The sequence below is a fragment of the Eupeodes corollae genome, chromosome 2 (assembly GCF_945859685.1).
Source record: "Eupeodes corollae chromosome 2, idEupCoro1.1, whole genome shotgun sequence".
Taxonomy (NCBI): domain Eukaryota; kingdom Metazoa; phylum Arthropoda; class Insecta; order Diptera; family Syrphidae; genus Eupeodes; species Eupeodes corollae.
This window is the reverse complement of record NC_079148.1, coordinates 84515952-84543684: the sequence shown is the minus strand read 5'-3', so window position 1 is coordinate 84543684 and position 27733 is coordinate 84515952. Positions and strand designations below refer to the sequence as shown.

The 27733-nt window shown below is 34.4% G+C and overlaps 2 protein-coding genes across 2 annotated transcripts; one reads left to right on the top strand and one right to left on the bottom strand.

Annotated features, from left to right (window-relative positions):
- Positions 1-1909: 1909 nt before the first annotated feature.
- Positions 1910-25337, top strand: LOC129944327 (nardilysin). Its single transcript, XM_056053683.1, has 8 exons — positions 1910-2193; positions 2252-3179; positions 3235-3320; positions 3375-3495; positions 19751-20488; positions 20540-20712; positions 24203-24422; positions 24491-25337. Exons 1-8 carry the CDS (start codon positions 2120-2122, stop codon positions 25295-25297), a joined length of 3147 nt encoding a protein of 1048 aa, XP_055909658.1. The 5' UTR covers positions 1910-2119; the 3' UTR covers positions 25298-25337.
- On the bottom strand, positions 25324-26729 carry LOC129944328 (GPN-loop GTPase 1). Its single transcript, XM_056053684.1, has 4 exons — positions 26061-26729; positions 25780-26009; positions 25582-25720; positions 25324-25526 (listed from the first exon to the last, which is right to left on the bottom strand). Exons 1-4 carry the CDS (start codon positions 26640-26642, stop codon positions 25329-25331), a joined length of 1149 nt encoding a protein of 382 aa, XP_055909659.1. The 5' UTR covers positions 26643-26729; the 3' UTR covers positions 25324-25328.
- Between the last annotated feature and the right edge of the window lie 1004 nt (positions 26730-27733).

Below are 27733 nucleotides of genomic sequence, written 5' to 3'. Positions count from 1 at the left end.
TGTAGGACATCTAGAACAAGGATCAAAATCTAGTGGTTAAGAGGAGAACTCGCTTCGTTAAGTATCGAGAACAGTCGGTGCCTACAAGAACCTAGTAGTTTCTCGAACCGATTTGTTGGATATTAAAAGGCGCTCGGAAGCGAAGCGGTTCATTATTGATTGCGAAGTGCGATAAAGGAAAGACTGTGTATTTAAAGTAATAATTGAAAATGTTGAATAAATAAGTTTGTGAGTGATTTAAATAAAGTGAATTGTGTTGTATTTACAAAGTTTTAATTGTCGGACCAAGCCGAATAGTATAATACTTTTGCTTTTCAACTGTCAAAATATTAAAATAAATACAGCACTCATATTTTCTTTGTTTATTTTATTAAAAGAACAAAACAAAATGAAAACAATTCAAAAAACAAAAAATTAAACAAATTATGACAGTCAACCAAAATGTTTTTTTTTTTTATAAATATCATATAATGATAGAACCCTGCAAAACAATTTCAATTTTTTTTTCAATTTAGATCTAGATTTAATTTCACTCGATTTGGGAACCTAGCAGTAAGATACATTTTAAAACCTAAAGTCTATAATGGTATTGAATTTTAAAAACAAGAATTATACTAAATTACATACAATTTTTAAAAATTACAACTTAATTTAAAAATTAGGTACTCCACGATGAATCTTTACTAATCATGAATGAGATTCTAAACATATTGTCGAATCAACTGAACAGCAAAGCCGAATCGACTCCTAAGCTTTGCTTTGATTTGTTGCTGAAAAAACGGGTCAATTAGTGCTTTTAAGTTGTGTACTGAATGTAATAATTTTAAATACTCCTGTTTGGATCCTTCGTAGGTTAATTAACTAACCTGCATTGCCTCACTACTCTGCAGTGGCTGTTACTGCTGTTGAGTCGTTCCAGCATCAACACTCAGCTGCTGGGAGATGGGCATTAGCGGTAGACTTCTGAAAGTCGAAGCTTCCACTTGTTTTATTGACTTGGTGGTGTTGTTGCAGCTGGTTTTGTTGCATTGAATGCATATGCTATTGGTCGAGATGGTTACACCTCCACCGTCAATCTTGTGGTCACAGTACTTGTTAATTGATAACCTGTAGTTATTCTTAATCAACAAATTGGAATTTTTTGGTGATGACTTTGCTGTCCTAATTTCCAAGTCGTGCAGGTGAATCGTCAGTATAAGTTTTTGAGTCTTGTTAGTAAGCCACTCTTGAGTCTATATCGTGCGTCTTTAATCGCATTTGGTCCCGTTCTTTATACTATTGTCCGTTATTATTTCGTCCATATGTTTTAATTGTTGGTCAATTTATGTATTTGTCAAGTTTCAAATAAAAAAAATAATTTTGTTAAACCTCACACACAGATTGTTTAATTCCATTTCAACATCTATCCGCTCTTTCTTAAAAACTATTCACCTGCTATTTTTGGACAAAAGAAACAAGATATGACTTTGAAAAACGAATTAGAATTTTGTCCACCAAACCTACAAAAGGGCAAGCATAGAGGTGGAATCTCTTTTGGTTTTAAAATACAATTTTTGTTTCGACTAGCAGTCCATACTTATTAGACAAATAATTAATTATTAAATTTAATATGACACTTCAACTTACAATATACGCTATAACATAATAAAAGCTATACATACATTTTTATTTGAGAACATGTCAGCACTTGAGATTCTGTTGGTTAATATTTGAATTGTTTTAAACACACCCAGGAATTTTTCAAAAAGAACCGATTTGAATAGGCGGAATAAAAATGCGAGATTGTGTTTTATTTTTTCTTGATTTTACACACACTTTCGCGTATGTATTCCTCCATAGATTGTTCAAATCGAAATGACAACCAAGGTTTATCATCTTTTTAATTTAAGTGTCTTTGCTAAACGTAAACGTCACTACATCAGTCCTTTATGCACAACTAGGTACACTTTAATATTAAATAATTATTCATTCGTTTTCTAAACATAATTGCTAAGTACTTTCCTAAATATTATTTCAAAAAATCCAAACGGAAGGTTTAGCTGTCGTCAGAAAATCAATTTTATATTACATTTCTAACGAATCCAACAAAATTTTTTTGTCTCGACACCACATTTTAATAATGGAAGGGACTGATAATGTTGTTACATACTTGGATACACCTGATAAATCTGAAACCGACAAGAAGCAATACAAGTGCGATCAATTCTTTTTGTTTAAAAAACTGTGTAGCAATAAAGGTTTTTTTTTTTAGAACTATTATGCTTCCAAATGGTCTCCTTATATTAATTATTTCTGATCCAACTCCTGTACCACATGATGGGTTCACGACATCTTCTAGTCAAACATCAGACGACTCAGGATCTGAAGAATCGGATAGTAATGAAGACGAAGAAAATTCTCACTCCGATCCTGACGATGAAGATGACAGTTCGGATGAAGAAGGTGACGAAAAGTTAGCTGCATGTTCGCTCATGATTGACGTTGGATCCTTCTCTGATCCCAAGGAATACCAAGGCCTTTCCCATTTCCTAGAACATATGATATTTATGGGATCTGAACAATTTCCAGCTGAAAATGCATTTGATGCACACGTCAAGAAGTGCGGAGGGTTTGACAATGCCCATACAGAGTGCGAGGAAACAATGTTTTATTTTGAATGTTCAGAAGAACACTTGAATAGCACTATTGAGATATTTTCAGCGCTTTTTAAAGCTCCTCTAATGAAAAAAGAAGCCATGACAAGAGAAAGAGATGCTGTTGAATCAGAATTTCAGAACACCATTCTTGATGATGAGGCTCGTCGAGATCAGTTACTTGCTTCTCTTGCCAATCCAAACTATCCCAACAGTATTTTCGCTTGGGGAAATTTAAAGTCACTAAAAGAAAATATTGACGATGAGGAGTTGTACCAAAAAACGCATCAATTCCGGATAAGACATTATAGCAGTCATCGGATGTTCGTGTGTTTACAAGCAAGGCTTCCAATTGAAGACTTGGAGGAAATGGCCGTTAAGCATTTTAAGGATATACCCAATAATAATCAAGGCGGAGATGACTTTTCCGTGTTAAATCACCGTGATGCTTTTAATCCAGAATTCTATGAAAGAGTGTATTTCGTTAAGCCGGTTGAAAACGTTAATAAGGTGGAGCTAACGTGGTGTCTTCCACCATTTAGAAAGGCAAATTTTATATATTTTTCTCAAATTGAATTTAAAAAAAACTCGTTTTAAATAGGCATACCGCTGCAAACCCGATCATTTCTTATCATACATTATAGGATACGAAGGAAAGGGTAGTTTATGTGCTTATTTACGAAACAAGTAAGCTAATTGTTAAAATATAAATTTTTTTTTTAATCCACTAATTATGTTTAGATTGTGGGCGATGGAATTGATATGTGGTGTAGACGATTCCGGTTTTGATACAAATAGTATTTATTCCCTTTTTAACCTTTGCATTTATCTAACAGATGAGGGCCTTTTGCATCTGGAAGACGTAAGTTGACTTAAATAATAATTTATTGTTGAATATTTTGCTTCTTTTTTGATATTATATTTTCAAAAAAATTTGATACAAAATTATGATTTTAGTCTGTGAGGGTTGGTTTTGGTGTATCTGGTGAAGACAAAAGACTGCGATATCTAATTTTTGTATTGAATTTATGTCCCGTAATTTTTCTTTTGACCCAGAATCATTTAAATCGATGATACGATTTCATTACATTACATTCTACTCAGCACATTAATATTAGAGTAGAGACACTGCACCTTTAGCACTGATCAGGACGATCCCGATGATCCGATCAATAGAGTTAAAGATATGTATACTACATAACCTTCTTTCATAAAGGTTAGCGTTTTATAATACGAAACAATTCGAAATTAAGTTTTTACGTGTTCGAAAATTGTGTATTAATACTTAAATGATACAAGAATAATCTACCTACTTTTAATTGTAATATTTACTAGTAAAAAAAACTAATAACTTTTCAAGCATGAATTAGTTTGCGAAGCCGTGGATCTGATGGAACAGAATGCGAACTTAGATATTGGCTAGTAGCTATCGAGGCATTAAAAAGAAAATTTGAAGCTAATGAAAGCAAAAGTAAAATTTGGAAATAAATAAATATGGAGAACAATGAAATGACAATAAGATCCGAAAATTGATTCCATCCACACGAGGTACAATGCGATTAAGTCATTCGCAAGGCATGGCAATATTAACATTATTTCTGAATAATTTATCGTACTTGTCTACTATTTTCCAAGATTCATAAAAGGTTTTGCTCTAACAGCTGCACAGTTAGCTGACCTGCTAACAGGCGAGATACATTTGTTAAAAGATTAAATAACAAACAAAGAAAACAATTAACTTTACACTTGGGTATGCCTGATGTCTATGTAAGCGATAAACCAATTGCCATTGTAACTGACTGAGTATTTTGTTTTTAATTTTTATTATTATAATTTATTAACATAAAATTAAAATTTACATGTTAATGCATAAATGAGCACTAGCTGCTTGGAGCTTCTGGGTCTTAAGTGGAAACAAATATATGTTATTAAATCCAATACTTTTATATATTGATTAAATTCAAAAGTTTATAATTTCAATATTTGTTGAGATTTAACATAACAATTAAAAGAATGTCAGTTTTATAATGATTTAAAACACAAAAAATACCAATTTTAAAAAGATTTGAAACGCAAAAATGTAGCTATTTTGAAATGATTTGAAGCATAAATAAATAAATATCAATTTTCAAGTGACTTGAAACCAAAAATAAATAAATAAATAATAATGACCCTTTTAACTGTAAAAGCTGGTTAAACGAACAAAATTTAAGTCAGAAAAGAGTTTCTAAAAGCTAGGGCATGTTAATAATTTTATAATGTTTTCCATCCTAGAACTCCATTTAAAATTTCGTACAACTGACTTGAAGAAAGAAAACTTTGTTGGAAATATAAACGCCGGATTTCCTGCAGTATTGGGCAAATTGCGATGAAATGGTAGACATCTTCATTTTCTCTTCTATTGCATAAACTACAAATTTGTATCAGGTCGGCTTGATGAGGCCTAGAGTTTAAGTTAAAGAGCTCAACACATGTTTTAAATATATGGCTTATAGCTTCGACCGAAAACTTGTTGCTGAAATAGTTTGTTGCTGATGTCAATTGATGCTCGAGATTCCTGTATGCATTCCTTGATGTTGTTGTAGCCGCACTGCCTAGGTATAAGTTTTTTCATCTATTTAAGCCGTGAGCTCTGCAAACAATCCTCGCCATTCATCAACATTTGACTCCGTTATAGATAGATTAAATCCATGTGATAGGGCCAACTCATTCCAATCCTTAAATGGGGAGGCATTGGTTTGTAATAATCTTATCAAAATATATTTGTGAAGATTTCTTCCACTTCTTTTCATAACTCTAATTAGATATTCATAGTTGGCTTTAAGATTTTGAGTGAATAGAAGAGTTATACCAGATTCGACATAGATGGCGTAGTTCGGGGTTAAGTGTGGCAATCTGAATAAGCGCTTGAAAAAATATCTTTGCATTTTTTCAAATGACTCTAAGAATAAATATCCAAACACCTGCACACCGTAGCACATACATGTGTTTAGTAGTGCTAATTATATTTATAGTTAAATTTTTAATTTATATTAATTATTGAAATTAATTATTAATTTTGTTTCCTATTTTTCTTGATTCCCCTGAATAAGGCAGCAATCCCTGCCGAAACGTTAGGAAACTTAATGTAATTTAATTGTTTCATTGCAAAAACTACAGCGCAATAATTATACAAATTGGTCAATAAATTAACACGATGTCTTCTAATGATGAAGTTGGGTTATAGATGCTGTTTTTGGATGTCAATGATTTTCATGCTCCTATCCCAAGGATGTGTTTCAAGTCTATTGTTGTTTGGCTGTGAGTGCATGTTGGTGGGTCTGTTTTTTTTTTAGAAGATGTTGGTGGGTGAGTGCTGTGCGTCCTATACGTAGTCTGGCCATAACAGTGTTCATCTGCTTGGAGGTGGTGATTGGGTTGCATGGTTTGATTTTGTCGATGTTGATTAATTTAATTTTTAATGGGTGTTGTTGTTGTTGTTCCCTGAGTTAGTTTTTGGTTTCGTGCAAGAGATCACGTTTGGTAAGACTAGCAATCGATTTGACTGGCGCAGAGTGAGCCTCATTAGCCGCCTTATCAGCATGTTCACTACCGGGAATCCCGACATGCCCAGGAATCCACATTAACTTTGATTTGTTCTGAAGTTTTATCAGAAGATCTCTTATTTTGCTAATTATAACAATTGTGTTGTTTGGATTCAGAAATGCGGTGAGAACTTCACGACTGTCTGAGTATATAACAAAATTGTTGTTTAGCTTTGTCATTATAGTTGCGGTTTCTAGGATCGCTGATGTCTCTGCGGTAAAAACAGACGTAATAATATTTAATAAACCTATAGATAGCAATGATACGTCTTCGTAAGTTGATGCGAATGATGTGCTAAATTGGTTTTTATATACAAATTTCGAACCATTCGACTTCAATAAAGTTGTTACGTCATGATATAATGACCGGTATATTTTGCTGGATGTATTACACTGTGTTTTCTGTCATATCCATTATAAAAGATGAGTTTGAAGTGGACAAAAGTGGGAGAATTAGAAAGTATTTACTGTTTTTAACAACAAGAAGTTCCATTGAGATAGTGGCATTTATTGCAATTGATAAAGCTGATGGAATACGCTTGGTATATTTTACTTTTAAAACTGATTTAACATCGTCGTTTATTATAGAGCTTTGTATAAATGAGAGTTTTACGTAGATATTTACTCTGCTTTCAAGAATGCGTTCATCAACTCAAGGAAGTCCAGCTTCAGCCATTAAATTAAGTATAGGAATGGTGGGAAAAGCGTTTAAGCATCTTCGTACTGCTTGGTGATACGGGGCTTTAATAATGTTGATTGTTGTTCTTGGGGAGGTACCATAGACAAGAATACCATAATCAATATTACTTAGTATCAGAGATCCTGCAACGTTACATAGAGTGTTTAAATGAGCATTCGATTTATTAGATGATAAATATTTAACGATATTAGCACTAGAAGCTAGGCTTTAATGCAATGGTTTTTAAAATTATATTTATTACTAAATTAAATACCTAAGATACTTTACGTATTTATATTTTGTATGTTTACATTATTAAATCTAAAAGTATATTTTTTACAAGATGTTTTACGGCATATACATATGTAATGTTTTGCATTTGTCTACAGATAACTTTGCTCCAGAAGTATCAGACCAAGTTATAATGTCTGATAGAACGTTGGGAAATATGTATTGATGTTCTACAAGACTGTTATGCCTACATTATATGTAGACATCATCATGATCAAGTGTTGTGGATAGTTTGATATTATATAACTCATTTCATCAAAAGCATTCAAAAACATTACTACTGATAACGGCGACCCTTGGGAAATACCAAGGCTTAAAACCCCATCCTGACTACCCACTATCAATTGCCGCTTGAAGCCACTAAAACTGGTTCTCCTGCTTCACCCTATCAGTTCGATCCCGTTCGGACACAGCTCTACTGAACCGAAGAAGCTCTGCTTCGCCTTGTACCATGACGTCCCGATTGTACAGGAGTCGCCTATAAACGGTTCTTCGTCTGATGTGGTAGATTAGCGGAACTGCCAATATATCCTGTATCAGAACGCATCTATCTAAAAAGAGGAATGCCTATGGTGGAATGAAGCCCCTCAAGCGTGCACTTTTAAAATACTCATCGTTCGGATAGAACGCCCCGAAAATTAAATTGTTGGTCGAAGACATAGCTCTTGCAATGTGACCTCGAACAAGTTTTATCACGAAATTGTCAACTCTGTTGATTCGAGCCCCGTTGTATAGGACCTCGTTGGAATAGTAATGTATTTAGGAAGATTAGTCTGTTCGATATAAGCCGGTACAGCGTGGGAAGGAGCAACGTTAAATCACACAAGACAACCATAAACGATCATCGGCCGTATTAGGGCCATGTAGAAAATTAGCTTCACTCTGGAGCCGACTGTTAAAAAACAGCCTTTTCGTCAGAGCGAAGGCTCCATTAGCCATGGTTAGAGAAGCATTTATATGTCTGTCGAAATATAAATACTGATCTAACCAGATACCGAGGTACTTCACTACACTTTTGCTCGCTAATGGCTGCCCGTGAAGAACAACGATGACGATCTTGCTCCAATTCTTGCACGTATCCCTCGTGACCCTAGCCAACAGAGTCCGGAACAGAACTGTCTCCGACTTCTGGACATTTATATTCAGTTTCCAGTCGTCGCAATATCGCTGAATCTTGTCGAAATCACGCTCCAAGAGAAATATAATAACCTCAACCTTTCGGGCCGTTCTGTACGCAATTAGATCGCTAGTGTTAATGCTGAAGAGAATCGGCGAATTCACCGCTTCCTGTTGAAGACCATTAATTGATAATGTTGTGGTAGAAGTTACATTGCCACTTTTGACAACAAGCTTTCTACTGTTAAGCATATCATAAAGTATATACAACAATGGCTTGCTTATGCGAAGTCTGCTCAGTTTTAGGTAAAGACCCTTTAACCATACGGTGTCAAAGGACTTTTCCAAATCAACCAGAACAGCACCTGTGCATTGTTGTTTTGATTTATTCCATTGGATATCAGAAACGAGTTTAGACGCAACATGAATTGTGTCATGACCCGCCTGGAACCCGAACTATTTATCCGGAATAATTTTGTTGTCCGCAGCCCACTTAGTCAGAGCCCTATTAATGATCTTTTCGAAAACTTTGCTGATGCTCGGAAGAAGACTTATCGACCGAAGATTTGATGGGTTGGAGTTATCCTTTCCCTTTTACGGGAAAGGATTAACCACAGACAGCGGTCTTCCAATGCACTGGATAATATGCATTATTCAGTGCATTGTTGAAGAGTGTGGTGTAAATGTCGATTGCTTCCGTCGGTAAATGTCTTAGTACAACGTTGGATATACCATCGACACCTGCTGACTTTTTGTTTTTTATTGAGTTGAAGATGAGCTGAAGCTCAACCTTCGTCACTAACAAGGGACTTGGTCCCGTTTGCTCGGCGATTATGGCATTTGCCAAGGAGTCGTCATTGAACTGAGTGAAACCGCGGTTTTTAGATAGCCATTGCGTGATATCATTTCGGAGGTAGAAGTAATTAAGTAGTGCTCTGATTTCCAGGTTGTGGTTGGGGCGAATGCTAACATTCACCTTGTACACTTGCTGGAAAACAGCTCCCATCGCCTCCACTTTTTGCTTCGGATATTCAATTATGTAAAAGTCATCGTCAAAGATGGCTTCTTCTGGATCTATTTGCGCTGTCCTGAGTACGTCTCTGTTCTCTTCGGTTCCTTGGAGTTTCAGACTCGGAAGTTCATTGTCGTTCTTTTTCCTGAATATCTTGTTGATTTTAGGGAACATACTAGGGTCAATCGAATTAACTGACCGGATCTTGCTGTCCCAGTACTTGTTAATTGATAACATGTAGTTCTCCTTAATCAACAGATTGACATTTTTTATTGACGACTTCAGTGTACTAACCTCCAAGTCATGTGGGTCTGTAAGTCGTCTGTACAAGTTTTTTAGTCTTGTCAGTAAGCCACTCTTGTGCCTTCGCAGTGCGTCAATAGTCGCGTTTCTGTAAGCGTCCATTTGGTCCCGTTCTTTGTAATTTGGTATTGTCCGTTCCATCGTTCGTTTTATTGTTTCGTCCATCTCGTGTAAATGTTGGCCAATTTCTAAATTTGTCAGGTTTCAGAAACCGAACCTTTATCAGTGACTAGTGACTAGGCCGTTGCCTCAGTCTAGTTCCAACAACAAATCCACCCCCAAATAGTCGCTGCCATTGTTATGGATAGCAATCGTCGTAGTATTTTTATTTGCTTCTGCCCGGTCCATTGCATCGCAGCTCTTGATGGTGGTTATAACTGCCTTGCAGATGGGAAAGGTGCCTTAGTGGAAACACCTGTCCCAACAACGTTCGAGATTTTGTACTTTTAACACAAGCAACTGGGCACTTTCAAAAAATTTGAAGCGTATTTCGTCCATTAATATTAACAAGACTGCTTCATTGTGGACACTATTTTCAATTGAGAATAAATATTTTCAACACCTTAACCTATGAAGAGTCAACAATTTTTTAAGACGTGGGTATTTAGAACAAATTCTCGAGTTCGAGGATTGTGTCGCAGTAGACTTGAAAAATTGGCTCTGACTTTCTTGCGTCTTTAAATACCAATTTTTGTTCAAATTTTGTCCAGTTTGAATTTATTTTATTTTGTAAAATTTAATATTTATAATACTTCGAAGGACGTTAGTACATAGAAGAAGCAGGCAATTGTTAACCCAACCTAAAAACAAAACGGAAGCTATAATATTTCTTGTATAGTATATTATAATTGTATAAATTGTCCCCAATTGTTTGAACGAAAATAAAACCATATGCCATAACTCACCACCAAAACTGACAAACCAGCAAATTGAACGATTTTAATCCTATCTTTCTTAATTGTTTTTAAAAAGATATGATTAATTTAATTAAAATTTAGTTAAATTAGTTCCTGTAGTTTACTGCTTTTATTTACATTAAAACTTGACGGTACCATATTTGAGTTTTTAAATAAACATAGCTTGTTGAAATCCATAACAGAAAGAATAAACGGCAATTGTTCTTTTTTTTCCTATACGGCACATTCCAATTAAGCAAAGAATAAAGGATTTATAACTAAAAATGCTCCATTAGTGCCTGTCTATAAGTGTTGTGCCACAACGTTGTGACGAAAAAAAAAAAAAAAAAAAAAAAAAAAAAAAAAAAAAAAAAAAAAATAAAAAAAAAAAAAAACAAAAAACAAGAAATTAAAAAAAAAAATTAAAAAAACATTAAAAAAAAAAAAAATAAAAATACAAAAAAATAAAAAAAAAAAAAAAAAAAAAAGACAACGAAATATGAAAAACAAAAATGTTAGATAGTTAGATTTGCTGCTGTGGTTGTTCTAGTTTTAAGTAGTTTATAGGTAGAATAGGTAGTTTAAGTTAGTTTTTAAGTTTTATTTAAGGACCTTATTTTAAGTAGTTTGTAAGTAAAAATAAATAAAAAAGGTTATTGATATTAGTTTTTTTCAAAATTTTCTAATAAAAACAAAACAAATAAAATTTAAATGGAAGTAAAATAGATCTTAAGGCCGAAAGGCATTAGTAATTAGTGTTATAGTTTAGCTTAGAGTGTCCGTATGGGACCATTAAGTTAGTTGTAAGTTATGGATAATTTAGGCTAGTTTTATGAATTTTTGTCTAGCTTTAAGATAGGTTTAAGATTGAATTAAATAAAAATGAATTTGAAAAAAAAAAAAAAAAACAACGTTGTGACGAGAGTTTGTGGGCAAGAGAGGAGCTGAGTAAAGGGACGGGATGCTCATGACAGAAATTGAATTGTCTGCTTGGTGCCTGTCTGTACGCGTTGTGCTCACAACACTATTACCGCGTTTACAAGAAGAATTGAATCAGGATTTAGCGCCGTATAGACCTGGATCGGATCGAAATAGGATTACTCGATCCAATTCCACTGAAAGAGGTGAATCGCATCGAAAATTTGTTTGTAAACCTGATTTGGGGAATCGAGTTATTGGTGTGTGAGGTTTTGCTTGTGTGCATGCGATAATTTTTTTCTCTCTTGTTTGTTCTAAGCAAAAAGACTCCATTTAAATGGAGTATTTTTGATTCTAAGCTGAATTGAATTTGGCGCTCGTCTTTGTGTTTAGAGCATTGTTCTAAAATTTTAAGTTTATTTAAAAGTAGCAGTACGCACACAAATAAAACCGAAATGTCATTTCGATTCCATTTGAATTCGATTCCTCGATTCAGTGCCACCATATACCTGGATCGAAATCTCAATTCGATTCGATTCGATTCCTCGATCTCGTCTTGTAACCAGGGTATATGTGTCTACATGTGTTGTGACTACTCACGACCCCTTTTCCATTTTGTGCTGTGGAACGACAAACTTGAAACATTTGTGTTTGAAATTTTGAGCCGGTGATACTTCCGACCGACATGCATACATATAGTATCACGATTGCCACTTGAAAAAAAGTTTTTGTTCAAATTTGAAAATAAAAATGACCAACATAATTCAAGTCCGGAAAATGTGTATACACAGATTAATGAATTCATTTTTTTTTTGTTCAACATATTTTCCATATTATGCAGATGACATTTATTTTTTAATTACGTACAAATAAACTCACAAAATCCCTAACATACTTTATTAAATTATATTAACCCAAATACAGATGACGAAATATAAAAACAAAGCGTTTTAACATGAGATCACAGTATATAAGTTTTTACAATAATTTAGATTTCGAGAATTTTTACGGCTTGTGTAATGCGTAGATAATTCTCTCTGTTCCCTAAGTCCAATTCAGATCAAAGTTGCTTAAATGATTTTAACAGTTATTTTATTTAGCCAAGTGAGTATGTTAAAAGAACGTTTTCGTTACTCAAATTGTTGAACATCTTTCGCCATTTCCGAAAAATATGACCAAATGGAATGCAAAATTACCATTTGACCAAGTGAAAAAATTATGACCAAATTTGGTCACATATGACCAATGTGGCAATAGTGTATACAATATGTACAAAGCCGAAGAGCAAAACAAATGTACCTCTCGCATCGACGAACAGAAAGTAATGAGAAATTCGGAACGAAATGAGAAAGGAACTGTACTGCCCAAGCAGAAAATTCAATTTCTGTCATGAGCATCCCGTCCATTTACTCAGCTCCTCTCTTGCCCACAAATTCTCGTCACAACGTTGTGCTCACAACACTATGTGTCTACATGGGTTGTGACTACTCATGACCCGTTTTCCATTTTGTGTTGTGGAACGAAGAACTTGAAACATCTGTGTTTGAGATTTTGAGCGGGTGATATACTACCGACATACATAGGATTTTGTCTGCTTTTTACAAGATAAAGAATTTTAAAGATTGAAATGGATACAAATAATGAAATTATTTGTTTAACTGCAATATGCGCAGCGGCAAATGTTTTATTTCTGCTAAATAAAGAAGAGGAAAAGAAAAGAAAAACAAAAGGGAATGTTCAAAACCTTGGAGGCTCCGCAGGAATACACAAAGTTCTTTTAAATGACGGTCTACGCTCAGAAGATAAGGACGCGTACAGGCGTTATCTTCGTATGGACGACGATTCTTTTAAAGAACTTTTAATGCATAGTGCAGAACTCAATTCAAAAACGGAATTCTGTTATGTGAGAAGCTATTCCTGCGGAGGAATCCGAACCCCGAAGCCGAACAGCAAAACAAATGTACCTCTCGCATCGACGAACAGAAAATAATGAGAAATTCGGAACGAAATGAGAAAGGAACTGTACTGCCCAAGCAGAAAATTCAATTTCTGTCATGAACATCCCGTCCCTCTACTCAGGTCCTCTCTTGCCCACAAACTCTCGTCACAACGTTGTGGGCACAACACGTATAGACAGGCACTTTGTCACTATCGTCTCGTCTATCGTTTTTAATATAAAATAACTAAAATGTCAAAATGAACTTAACGAAAGATAATGCTTGTTCAATAACTTGAACATGTTATTAAACTTGGCTTATGTCTATGGGAAATTGTGAAAATTTGTAACAAATTGCTTTTTGCCAAACTTACCAACTATTTTGTGGTGTTTATTGTTATTGTGTGTGTAGTAATCCTGTGGCATGATGGTTAGTGCGTTGGACTGTCATGCAAGGGTCTTGTGTTCAATCCCTGCCTGTGCCACCTTAATTTAAAAAAATTAATTTTCGCGGGTACTGCCTCTTGCGAGGAAATGACAAATCCTTCAAGAGTAATTCTTGTCATGAAAAAGTGCTTTCTCTAACTAGCCGTTCGGATTCGGCATAAAATTGTAGGTCCCTTCCATTCCTGACTACAGTACTCGCACACAGAAATGGTTGAGAGTTGTAAGTCACTAAGCCCTGGTTCACAACGGACTGTTGCGCCACCCCATTTGATTTTGATTATTGTTATTGTTTTTATTTTTTGCCACCGACGATGTAACTAAAATTTCAACATATACGCTATTTATGTCTGAAACCATTTTGGATAATGTGCTTCGTGCAAGACCGTTTATTTTCCAATATCTTTAAAAAGTACTCTTTTGAAAAACTGAACAAAACTATGATGGTTTAAATTATTTTATGACAAGTGCGAAAGAAAAAACAAAAATGCTTACATATAGGATGGAATAGATAGATGATATGATTTGTCTGTTAAGTAGTATTCACATGAGCGCAACCAGTGAACGACGAATGTATTACAAAATGTGAGTTTATTTAAGTTTGAACACATATTTCCACACAAATTCTTAACAAAACGATAACAATATAATTTCTATTTGATATATGATACATACTTTTACTTTTCAATTTAGTATATTAATAAATTTAAAAATATAAATTTATTCGTCGCGAAAAAAATTATAGTTGATACGAACTGTTAAACTTTATTTTTTTTACACTTCACAATTTCAGAAAGTAGTAAGCTTATAGCAAGCGTCAAACTACGATCAGAGGCTCATCATAAGTGCATGTGTTAGTTGTTAGTAAAAAATAATACAAATATAGCCTAACACACGCACAAAATACAAAACAAAATTAGCATTTAACTATTACAGAACAAAAAATAAAATGAGAACGTTTATGATAGTGGAGCACTGGTTCTAAACAATGATTTTAATCCCACCTTATTTAAATTTAAATCTATCGATGAACAGTTTAAGTTATATAAAATGCTCATTCGACTTAAAGCTTCATTCTTGCCATAGTTAGTTCTATGGAAGTCAATATGTATAAAATCAAATGTGCGCAGGTGATGAGTTCCGCCCCGGTAATTCAAATGTGCACAAGATAGCAAATAAGGTGCATCAATTTCACCATTAATGAGTTCATGAAAAAATACTAAGTCATTATTAACACGCCTTTGATGGAGAGATTGCATTTGAAGAAGTAGAATACGATGTTCATAGGGAGGCAGATCATAGGGATCTTCCCAAGGGAGACCTTTTAGGGCAAAGAGAATGAAATTATGTTGAATTGATTCAATACGTTTTCTATGAATTTCGTAATAGGGAGTCCATACCTGCGAAGCATATTCAAGATGAGGACGAACATGGCAATTATACAAAAAAAAGGGTAACATAGGGATCATTGAACTCCCTTGCCCAGCGTTTTATAAAACCAAGCATAGAACTTGCCTTATTAACAATAAAATTAATGTGATGTGTAAACTCTAAGTTGGAACAGAAATTTACACCTAAATCTTTAAATGTGGAGACACGCAAGAGTTTTTGCTGTGATATACAGTAGTCAAATACGTTACTGATTAGTTTATTAGTGAAAGTTATAGTCTGGCATTTTAAAGGGTTGAGTAAAAGGCTATTTTTCCCACACCAAAATCTGAAACTATCAATGTCGGCTTGTAAAAGAATACGATCATGGTTGGACTTTATTATTTTGAAAATCTTCATATCGTCAGTAAAAATGAGAAGTTCACTTGAGCGTAGACATGACGATACATCGTTAATAGACAGGATGAACAGAAAGGGGCCTAGATGGCTTCCCTGGGGAACACCAGATTGAGCAACAAAAGATTCACAATTACAATTTCTAAATTTTACCTCGTAGGATCTGTTTTCGAGGTATGACTTAATCCAAGCTAAGAAAAATGGTGGAAAACCAAGAGCCTTACGTTTAAATAAAATAATTCCGTGGCTAAGTTGGTCAAAAGCTTTAGAAAAGTCAGTGTATACACAGTCAACTTCATAACCTTGTTCTAAAGCGTTTAAACATATGTTTGAGAATGTGAGGAAATTAGTAACGGTTGATCTTTTTTTTCACAAAACCATGTTGCTGTTCGCAAATGACATTTTTATTAAAATATGCTACGCTTTCGCAAACAACTTGTTCAAATACTTTAGGAATGCAAGAAAGCTTTGCAATAGGCCTGTAGTTGCATATATCTATATATATATACTGGGAAATTTGCCTGTTTTTAGAGAAAGTTTGAATAAAAACGTAAGGGGTTCAACTAAAGCATTACTACACCTGTCTAGTACTATCGGGGGAATACCATCAGGACCGGCTGAGTAGTCATCATTCAACGCAGATAAAAGATCAAGGACCGTACTCTGTAGCACAGGTATGTGACTACAGCTAGTTTGCGAAAAAACGTGAAGATTATGAAAATATACTTCATCAACTTGTTGAGTGCTATTAACAAATGACTCACGGAAATTCGTTGCGAAAGCGTTACAGATATCAAAAGTTTTATCTAACGAAAGGTTCTTGTAAGTAAAGTTAACTGAAAAGCCTTCTGATTTTTTCTTTGAGTTTACAAAATTCCAAAATTGTTTAGGATTCTCTTTCAAAGAGGTGGCCATATCAGTAACATAACAAGCATATACAAAATTAGAAAGAGATTTAAATTGGTTAAAGAGTTCAACATAAAAAGAGAAGTTGACTGGAGACAGAGTTTTGAGATACGTTTTCCATGCCTTATTTCTTTTGTTACGCAGCAAACGCAATTCTTTCGTGTACCAAGGATGGCTAAAGTTTGTATTTCTTGATTTCTTTATCGGTATTTTTTTTTCAAAACAATAATTAAGGATCCTATAAAAAGTTGAAACTGCTTCGTCAATGTTAGAAAATGCTAGTGTATCAGCAATTCCAGAAATGGTTAAATCTTCAGACAACTGCTGGAAATTGGCTCTTCTGAAATCAAAATTATATAAGCAATCAAAAGAATTACTGTGATTAGTAAGGTGATTACTTAAGTCAAAAAAAATGTCCAAAGGGGGGTGATATTTGTCAATATTAGTAATTCCTGATCTAAATTCTAGAACAAGAGTACTAATAGCGTCAGAAGAACAGTCTAAATCGAGAATTCGATTTTTTGAGTTTTTAATACAGCTTGTTTGCTGTATGTCAGTAAAAAGGACTTTATCGAGAAGAGATAGTTCCATTTGTGAAGAAGAAGGAGAGGCTTCAAGGCAAGATTCGTCTTCGGATTTAATGCAGTCAATGTGTGGTAAATTAAAATCACCTAAAAGTAAGATATTGGTGTCAGAGCTGGACAAATTAATAAGATAGTCTAATGCCAAGGAGAGATCGTTATAAACAGACTCCAAACATTTTGGAGGAATGTAAACGTTTAAAATGAAAAAAGTCTTAGTCTGTACCATTATCTTTACACATACCAGTTCAATTGCTAATACAAATGGAAAAAATACGGAAGAAGAGAAATATGTGTTTTTTACCGCTATGAGAACACCTCCACCTAAATCCTTTGCATTACCAACATGACGATCGTTTCTGTAAACTTCGAACTCTTGACTAAAAAGTTGTGTGTCGGAAAAGCTTGAATTAAGCCATGTTTCTGTCAAAACGAATACGTCGTGTGGAAATGATTGGGAGTTAAGAAAAATGTCAGTAGTCTTGCTACGAAGTCCCCTTACGTTTTGGTAGAAGAGCACAAGCCTGTTAAGTTTTTTGATTTGTTTTTCAAAGAAACACCCTGTTTTTGACTTTGAGTAAATTCTTTGACTAAAGTCTGTGCGGGCCATATATTTGGGTTGCAAATAGAATCAAAGTAAGTGGGATTGGTTATTAATTTAAAAGAGGAAACAAAGCTTTTTGGATTACTGATCTTAGTACACCTGGTAGATGAGCTGGAAGGTATGCTCTTGGTAGATACTAAGTGGGAAGTTATATCTTCTGGCGTAGTAACTGGGTCCAGACGAGATATAAAAATTATCTTTGGTTTGGAGACAGCTTTGATAGGGATGACGTTGTTTATTACAGTTCCTGTAACGGTGTCACTATTGGAAGCTAAATCTGAGGCAACAATTTGAGGGATATTGGGAGTTCCGGTGGGATCTGTAGGTATTGGAGTGATGTTTACATTTGTTCTTTTTGTTGGTGGGGTAGAATTTCTAGCAAGTTCAGAGTTTTCTCGGCTTCTTTTCTTAGATTCGCAACGAATAAAATAATCGCGCGTACTTAACCTAAAAAATCTTTTTTGTTTTGGTTTCGGTGGTGAATGGTGTTTGGCTGTGGTTCCTTGAAAAAATATTCGCGATGAAATAAAAACTCTCATGTAAAAAAAACGTCAAAATCGACGAATATTCGTTCATTCGTTGGTCGTTGGTCGACCGCATGTGAAAAGTGCTTTAATTGTCTCTATAACCGTATCTTTTTTCTGAGTTTTCATTTCACTTTGTAACAAAACTCAATTACGAAACAATTTTATTTCAATTTGCTTAGTCAGTATTTGGAAATTAATGACGATATCACTTCGACAATTATCGTCTTACGTGAAGTGAGACTATCGTCAAAACGCTATCGTTCGACTATAATCGTTTTACGGAATGACCTCCCAGGTATGTAAGTCGGCCCACAAGTGCAATTTTGTCATACAAAATTTAAATGAAAAAGAAAAGCGGTATTCGGTGCAATGCTTCTCACTAGCCGAATACAATTTAGTTAAAGAAATGCTAAAGGAGACCACAGCTGAGTTCTTCAGCTTCACGCCTAAAAGTGAAAAATTAAAGACGGTCTGAAGGGCATAAGTTCCTGCACGGAACCAGAGGCGCTCTTAGCTGAGCTCCATGAAAAAGCCAATCTCGAATTTATCGGGGTCAAGCCTTTCACTCAATGAAGTGCAGGCGAGGGGGTTATAGCCTGCCAATGTTCCTCCTAACATCGCTCCAAAGTAGGATTGAGAGTCTGAGGGAAATCAAACTTCTCGACTATTAAGCCATACTCTAGGATACATTAAAAAGGCACGACGACATTTTACAATGTACGAGGTTTGGCCATGCATGCCGGAGCCAACTGCAATATGCAGTCGTGCTGCGTCAAGTGCTCCGAAACCCACATCAAAGGATAATGTAAGCTGGGGAATGAGCGGGTTAAGGATTTAACCCAGGTCAAGTGTGTTCTTTGTGAAAACCAAGGGCACCCGGCTAGCTATAGGGGTTGTCCTAAGGTTCAACAAATGAAACAAGAATAGGTCAGTCAAAAAGCCGAAATATGTCGAACAGTTCGACAGGCTCACACAAAAGTTCGTGGATCCCAAATTCTCTTCCGCCAAATGTTGACAGGGAATGGGAACACGAGACAGGCCCCACGAACGGTTGTCCCAAAGGCAGCAGAGGCGCAGCCTGACATTGTAGCCTTGTTGTTGAGCATTCAAGGTCAACTAAATAGTTTTATGAATTTTTGTCTAGCTTTAAGATAGTTTGAAGTAAGAATGAATTAATAAAAATGAATGCAAAAAAAGTGGGTTGGGCTGTCATGCGAGAGGTCTTGGGTTCGATCCCTGCCTGTAACACCTAAAGTTGTCTCACGGGTAGTGCCTCTTACAAGGAATTGACAAATTCTCCAAGAGTAGTTCTTGTCATGAAAAGTGCTTCCTCAATTTAGTAATTCGGATTCGGCATATAAACCGTTAGGCCCCCTCCATTCCTGCAATTATTCGCACACAGAAATGGTTGAGAGTTGTAAGCCACTAGGCCCTGATGGTTCTTTACGGACTGTTGCGCCACCTAATTTATGTATTTATTTATCATATTCTAAAATAGGAAAGTGAAGTATGACACAAAAACTTATTCATTTCAGGTCTTAACAGCCACATTTTCCTACATAAAGATGCTTTCCACTTGTGAAAGCCTTGAAGCCTGTTATAAGGAACTTCAATACATCGAAGAAATTGGTTTTCGTTATCAATCCCAAAAAACCGCATTCGATAACGTTCAAAATATTACAGTGAATATGAAACACTATCCCCCTAAGGATATAATCACCGGTCCGGAATTGTACTTTGAATATGACGGCGAACAAATACAATCATTGATACGTGAACTTAACGAATTCAAATTCAATATTATGATTACATCAGAAAAGAAACACGAAGCCGTAACCTATGATCAAAAAGAAAAATGGTTTGGCACAGAATACACTTCTATTCCAATGCCAAACAAATGGATAGATGCATGGAACAATTGCCCAAGTTATCCAGAACTCTTTGTGCCTGAACCCAATATTTACGTAGCTCGTGATTTCAAAATTTTATGGAAAGAAAATGGTGAGCCTGAGATATCGGATTATCCGAAAAAAATTCTTCAAACCGATTTGTGTGAATTGTGGTTCCGACAGGACGACAAATTTAATCTGCCTGATGCCATGATGTACTTCTATTTCATATCGCCACTGCCACGTATGCAAGCAAAATATGATGTATTGACAGCGCTTTATGTTCAGTACATTAAATATGATTTAGCGGAGGCATTATATCCAGCAACATGTGCTGGCATGGAATATAATTTTTATCCAGCTGAAAAAGGAGTTGTCTTGAAGGTGATTTTTTTTATCTGAAAACTTTCTGAATACTTAAAACTTTCTTTAAAGGTAAATGGATACAATGAAAAGCTTCACCTGTTGGTAGATGCAATAACAAGAACAATGACTTCTTTGGGAGATACTTTTGAGAACAAACTACGACAAATGCAATTGACTTGTTTTAAGGCTCATCAGAAGAAGTCTTATTTTAATGCTGTCATCAAACCGAAGCTCTTGAATAAGTACGTATAAAAAGTAATATTTAATTTTAAGTTAATTATTTTTTTAATCAATTGTTAACACTTAAAACTTCGCACCAGTACAAGGTGCATGCAACGTACCTGCGTTTATTTAGTTTGAAATCATCTCTGCACGTTTTCAAAGGTGTTATAAAAATCATACTTTTTAAAAAGTTTAAAAACAAACAAAAATGTTTTTAAAAAAAGTCAACACCAAGTCATACAAATTTTATTAGCACAATACTTTAAAGGTCGAAGTGCAAAACTGAGTTTGGTTTGAATCACTTGGTTTTGGTTCATTTTTAGCGTAATTGCAATACCCATCAAATTTTGCTGGGGTGCCAGCACGTAACTTGATACAACCGAGTTTAGTCGATACAATCGAGCATTGGCAGCACATTTTTTGGTTCAATCGAGTGTCCTCGATTTTTCGCCAAATTTGGCGGCACACAAACTTCAAATTGACGTTTGAAACAAAAGTTTCCACTCGACAGAAATTAGTTATCGTCGGCAGTGATTTTTGTATGAGAAAAATGGAAAAACAAAAAAAAATATCAATAAATAAAAAACAGACTGAGATTTTGACCAATTTTATGAGCTCTCACGTTGATTTAGCGAGGGAAATTCTCAAAACTGCCCAGGGGAAGAAAATAGCAATATTATGTGGAGAAAACCTTTTCGGTTGAAATAGATATGCTCGTTTTCTTTTGGTCTTAAAATAGGAATATGAGTACCATCAAGGCAGCACACTATTCCCGGTAGTTTACATTTCTTATAATAATACGCCTTGCTGTCTTCAAACTTAGAGCTATCAAATTTAATCCATTGCGGACAAAACTTATTTTTCAGGAGACTCAACGTTCGGTGAAAGAACTTGGAAACTGTTGTCTGTGACATACTTGGCAACACATTTGATCCAACATTTGTTTGGTTTTTTGTTTTTCATTTATTTTACTGAAATATATGCTTTTTTATTTGTTAAGTGTTGAATTTTGGTTAAAGTTAAGTGACAGACTGTAATAATCAGACAGTGTAAGTCTTCTAAGAATTTGTTCTTGAAGGGAATAGTATTAACCTAAAAGCATTGATACCGCTTTCGTGTAGGAAAATTTGTAAATTTACAACAACTACCATATTATTGTATTTACATATTTGTAGCACTCAATTCCCATTACCACAATAGCAAGCAAGGTAATGACACAGAAAGTGTTAGCAATGCTTGTCAAAAAGCAATGGAGACTGAGTTTAATCCTATTCAATTTTGATAGATCTATCTAAGTCTTAACATCTTGGCAAATTCATGCAGGTCATTGGCAAACAAAATATAAAAAATAACAAGAAACCTTTTAACTTTCAGCGTTTTTAATAGCGATTGCATACTTATAGGATCTAAACATTTGTCAGGTGAATGTTGCTACTGCTTTATTTGAATGGTTACATTGGTGGATCCAAAAATGTATGTAAGCTGAATAAAACTCTGTATGGATTAAAACAGACAAGTCGATTAACAACAATTTGAAGAATTTCTTACTGGCACTTTCTTATTATAAAGTTTACTAAGGCAAATATGAAAGTCAAGAATTTTGTAAAAGAAAACTTAAATGATGGATGTTAATTCAAGTCGATTGCTAACAATTTGACCAATTTCTTGCTGGTGGCCGTTCTCAAGCAATCAGGTGCTGATCAATGCATCAATTATAAAGTTTCTTAAAAAAAATATGAAAGTCAAGAATAATTTGTAAAAGAAAACTTAACTAAAAACTTTTAAATAAAAGATGATAGATTTTAAATTTTGGGGATGGGCAACATTAGAAATATTTCAGCTGGAAAAATTGAGTTTTTCCGGAACTCAAACAATCCACTATCAATAAATTTGGATTTGAATCCTACGAATTCGGCTATAATGTATGCACTTCAGAAGACCAAAAGGATTTTATGTCTCGTGTAAAATAAAGAAGCTTGGTCCAAGCAAATGTTTATTTTCTGTAATAACAAAAGCGCTTTTTAACTTGCAAGAAATGACACGTATTCAGCCAAAATGAAATATGTAGAAATTTAAATTGAAATACATTCCAACCATCTTTTGTCATCTACCAAGCACACAGCAGATGCTAATGCTATTGCTAATCACTAACAGGACTAATTAGTTAAGGTATTATTAATTTTGTTACTATTCATTCAGGGAAAATGTTGATCTTAAAAAAACGAATTTTACTTGTTCACTAGCTCGAATATTGTTTTTCATTAATTACTTCTTCTCTGCTATTGCATTTTTATTTTGGGAGTCAAATCTATATCATATTTTAAAGTGATACATTTTAAACACCTTAACGTTAGTTTCGATTCTTGATTATTGTTGGAGTGAGATGGTTCTATGCTAGGTGGAGAGAGAACTTCGCTTCCAGTCACAGCACAGGACATGGCAGTATGTGAATTGTGAAGCCGTGATGTAGATTCGACGAAAACAACACATTCAGAAAACTTCGCTTGGCCATTAAATTTAACTTTACCTTTAAACTTATTTTAATTAATTTCTTTATTTCATAATTAGATTTACTATAAGAATAAATATTTTCTTTTACATAAAATTACAAATTTTTCAATTTCATTTTAAAAGCCGCCGCCGCCACTTATATGCTTTTCTGAATAAAAATCTTTCGTCTCTATATACATATTTATGTATATATAAAACAAAAAATGTGTGTCGCGCCGCCAAAGTTATTACAAGGCGCCAACCAGTCAAAATTCACGGTCTATTTGAATAGTTTAAAAATAAGCTTAAATGACCACAGCCCAGATTACAATTCTGGCTGTAAGTATCAAACATGCCGCGAAATAAGAAAAGAGAGAATTATTTCGTTGCTTGATTAAAAAGTAGTGCGTCTTTTCATTGTAAATAAACTTTGCCCATCGTTCATATTTAAAATTGCCTGTCGTAATACTCGCAAAGAACTCAACACTTTACGTGAAATAAAACCACACTTATGTTCTTCAATAATAGAATTCACTTCGATTGCAATAGAAAAGTTGCTGATATAAGAATATGGCTAAGTATAAGACTAAAGTATCCTGTTACTGAATGTAAATGAGCTTGTTTGGTAAAATTGATCTGTATACAGGCGTTTTTTTTATTATGTACTAACAAATATTTTTGGTAAAGCATAACATATCATGTTTTTTTTTGCTCCTGCAACTTACTTAAGCCTCTTGAATAGTATTGAATGTAGAGCATTTAGATTGATTATTACCATCATTAGATCATTTACGTCACTTGAACATCGTCGAAATGTTTCTTGTCTCACCCTATTTTACCGCTACTTTAATGGTTTATGCTCTAGAGAAATATCCAGCTGCATTCCTCCCCTTAAACAGTTCAACCGTAATACGTTTATCGCATCATGCATTAGTACGCCTCCTTAACCTACACATTTTTTGCGAAAAATAATAATAATATTAACTACATTTTTGTTGAATTTTGCTATGTATTTTTCAGAGACATTCGCTTAAGTGTTTTAGAAAATATTCGTTGGCCACTCGTTGAAAAGTTCACAGTTCTAGCGGATATTAGCCTAAAAGATATTGAAGAATATTCCAAAAATTACACTAAGCAATTGTACGTTCAAGCACTTATGCAAGGTAATTTGACGGAAGAAACTGCTCATAATGTTATGAATTCCGTGCTGACCACCTTGAACTGTAAGAAAGTTAAAGACGTGAGTATGGATATGTTAACTACACAATTTATTTTAATTTAACAAATCAAATTTTATTTTTTTTATAGACTTGTTTCATTGAATCACGTACTTGCCAGATTCCACAAGGTTCAAATTATGTTCAATGTAATGCTATCAACATTGACGATCAAAATTCAGTAGTTTGCAATTTTTACCAAATTGGTCCTTGTTCATTACGCTTAGAAGGAATTCTTGATCTATTGATGATGTTTGTTGATGAACCCCTTTTTGATACTCTTCGCACCAAGGAACAGCTCGGATATGACGTTTCAGCGTCAGTAAGAATAAATAGTGGAATTGCTGGGTATTCTATAACTGTGCAATGCCAAGAATCTAAATTTACTGCTCAATATGTTGAAGAGCGTATTGAAGCATTCCGCATGCAAATGATGGTTATTCTAAGAACTCTTGAACAAGAAGAGTACGAACACGTTCGAGAATCGTTGATAAAAATCAAACAAGTAGTTGATGCTTCTCTTTCAGAAGAAGTCAATCGGAACTGGGGCGAGATATCATGCGAAGAATACCTCTTTGATAGGAGAAAGCGTGAGGTTGAAATTCTGAAAACAATAACGAAACAGGATCTAATTGATTTTCTTTTGGAGAATGAACGTAACAACTTGAGGAAGCTGTCAGTGCAAGTAATCGGTCATAAAAAAGATGCAGGTGTGTTCAATTCAAACAAGGAAGTTTCAACACCAAGCGAAGATGTTATCGAGAGCCTTATTCCTAAATTTGTTGAACACACATTACCTAATATAATCAACTTTAAGAAACAAATGACGGTATTCCCAGTGACCAAGACAAGCATAGATTCTATTGGTGCTCCAATAAAAATTATTGAAAATGTTTAACCATTTAAAGAATACAAAATATAATGTAATCTTAGCTCAAGTTGATTATTTTATTTTGTTTCTCTTCCTGTGAAGTTTTCCGTTTAGAAACAAATTGGTTGAAATTATACTCTTCAAGTTCATCATCAGCAAAACTAACAGGCTTTTCTTCGTTGCCTTCTTCGTCTTCGGAACTTTCATTGCCAGGATGTTTGAGGTATACATCGGAGAGTTCACGTCCTGCAGAAGTCTGTCAACAAGTTTTTATCAATAAACATTTTTGTTCTTTTTAAGCGTTTATATACCTCTTCAATGAATGTTGAAAATGGCACTTCAGAACCAGCTCCCGTACTTGAAGCAATTTGATCAAGTTTTTGTTTACACTTTTTTTCATCTCGTTCCAATTTTTGAAAGCGTAACTTGTTGAACTCAGTTTTATAATCTCTGCATTTTATATAGAATTGAAATCTGTTCCAATATCAAGTGTGATTAATGCTACTCACTTTTCGTATTCTATGGCTCCGCTCATGACCAGGTCGAATAATTTATCAAATCCAATACCTGTTTTAGATGAAACCCCACAAGTTCTCAAGTCTTTATAAAACTCATCTAGAGTCAATGACATGGTACGCGTTAGATTGCTTACATATGAGTGTTCCTTTTCTAAAGCTTCCTGGAATACTTCGAAGTCCTGCATCCATTCTATTGCAAAGTCGTGGCTTTGGACGTCAATCTAAATAAAGAACAAAATTAGATACTATTCGTACGTTTTAAAGAATTCAACCTTATTTAATGCGACAATAAACGGCAACTTCGCTTTGTATAGAATTGAACAAGCATACAACATGTTTGACATAAATGTTGTAGGACTGACAGACCTAACCACATCCATCACGTAAACAACAATCGTTGGAAAACCCGTCGCTAGGGCTTCTGTAATAATTATGCCCGATGCAGACCAGGTAAAGACTTCGATCTGTCCGGGAGTATCAATAATGCACCACTTATGACCCTGCTCTCCAGCACGTTTAATTAGTTCTACGACCTTTTCGAATTTGGTGGCAAAGAGGTTCAGAGAAGTGACAATAGCCCCATTTGGTCCTAGTTTATATTGTTTCATTACTTCTTTATAATTGACAGTATCGCGAATATCTATATTGGGGTGGTAGGGTGTTTCGCGGCATGCTGGATCAAGATTAATAACATACGGTTTGAAGTGCTCGGATGATACTTCTGTGAGTTTTCGCACGAAAGTCGTTTTTCCAGAACCGGCCATTCCAAGCACAATAATGCATATCGGAGAAGCAGCTGGTTCGCATGGTAAAGTTTTTTTAAAAGTACTTGTGGAATCAGATGACATTGCCATAGTAAATTAAATTAAAATAAACTTAAAACTGGTGCAAAATTAAATTAGGGTTGTATGTGGTGTCAACCAAAAACACGAAATTCTAGGGATCATTCACTTACTATATAGTCATACAGAGACTATATACTAAGCTACAAGCTGAAATGTCAATTTACACGAACACATCTACAGCTTATTTCAATATAGCCGACGTTTGCTTCTAAAATCAATTATTAATAGATTCATGATAGTGTTCAAAAAGTATGAAAATGAGAACAACAAATTTCAAAGTACCTTATAGGGCAAGTTTTGTGCAACCATTAGTTTATAAGGATAGCAATGTGTTATAACTAATTTAGAATGTGGGTATTATAAACTAAATCTGAAAGGTTGAGTTTCTCTGCTTCATTCTATGTGATTTTTTTACATTATATTACTATGAATTTTCTATCTTAAGAGCCTTGCACATGAGAGCGAACAACGAATAAACGAATGGACGAACAAACGTGATTTTATACATTTCAAAAAGTCAATTTCAAATAAAAATACATTTTAATTATAAGAAACCAATTCAAACTTATGTTAGGATAATAAAATTTGCATTTTGTTCTCTATAATAAAAGAATTTTGTGAAAACAATTTGGTAGTAACGAATTGCAGTGTGTTTGCTACGAACTGTCAAACTCTATTTGCGTTTCACATACAATCCACACTGCAACGAATACATTGTTCGCGCTCAACTTAACCTCAAAATTATACCACTCTCGTTTTGTTTATTGAAAAGGGTAATTATAATTTGACAATTTGTCGCTGTCTGCGAATAGATATAAAGCTCATGTGAAAGGAAAGTCAAAATATGCGAACATCCACAGTTCGCAGTTCGTAGCTCATGTGCAAGATGCTTTAACCAAAAAAATAATTTCAAATGTTTGATCAAAAAACCTTTTGACTTAAAAAAATAAATAGGAAAAAGTGGGAAAATGTCACATGACAAACAATTTAATACTTTTATTTCGATAAATTATTAGAACCACTACAAAATTTCAACTTGACCACCAACACTAATTGACTATTGTTTCATTAATTTGAATTCATATGAATCACTTAAAATA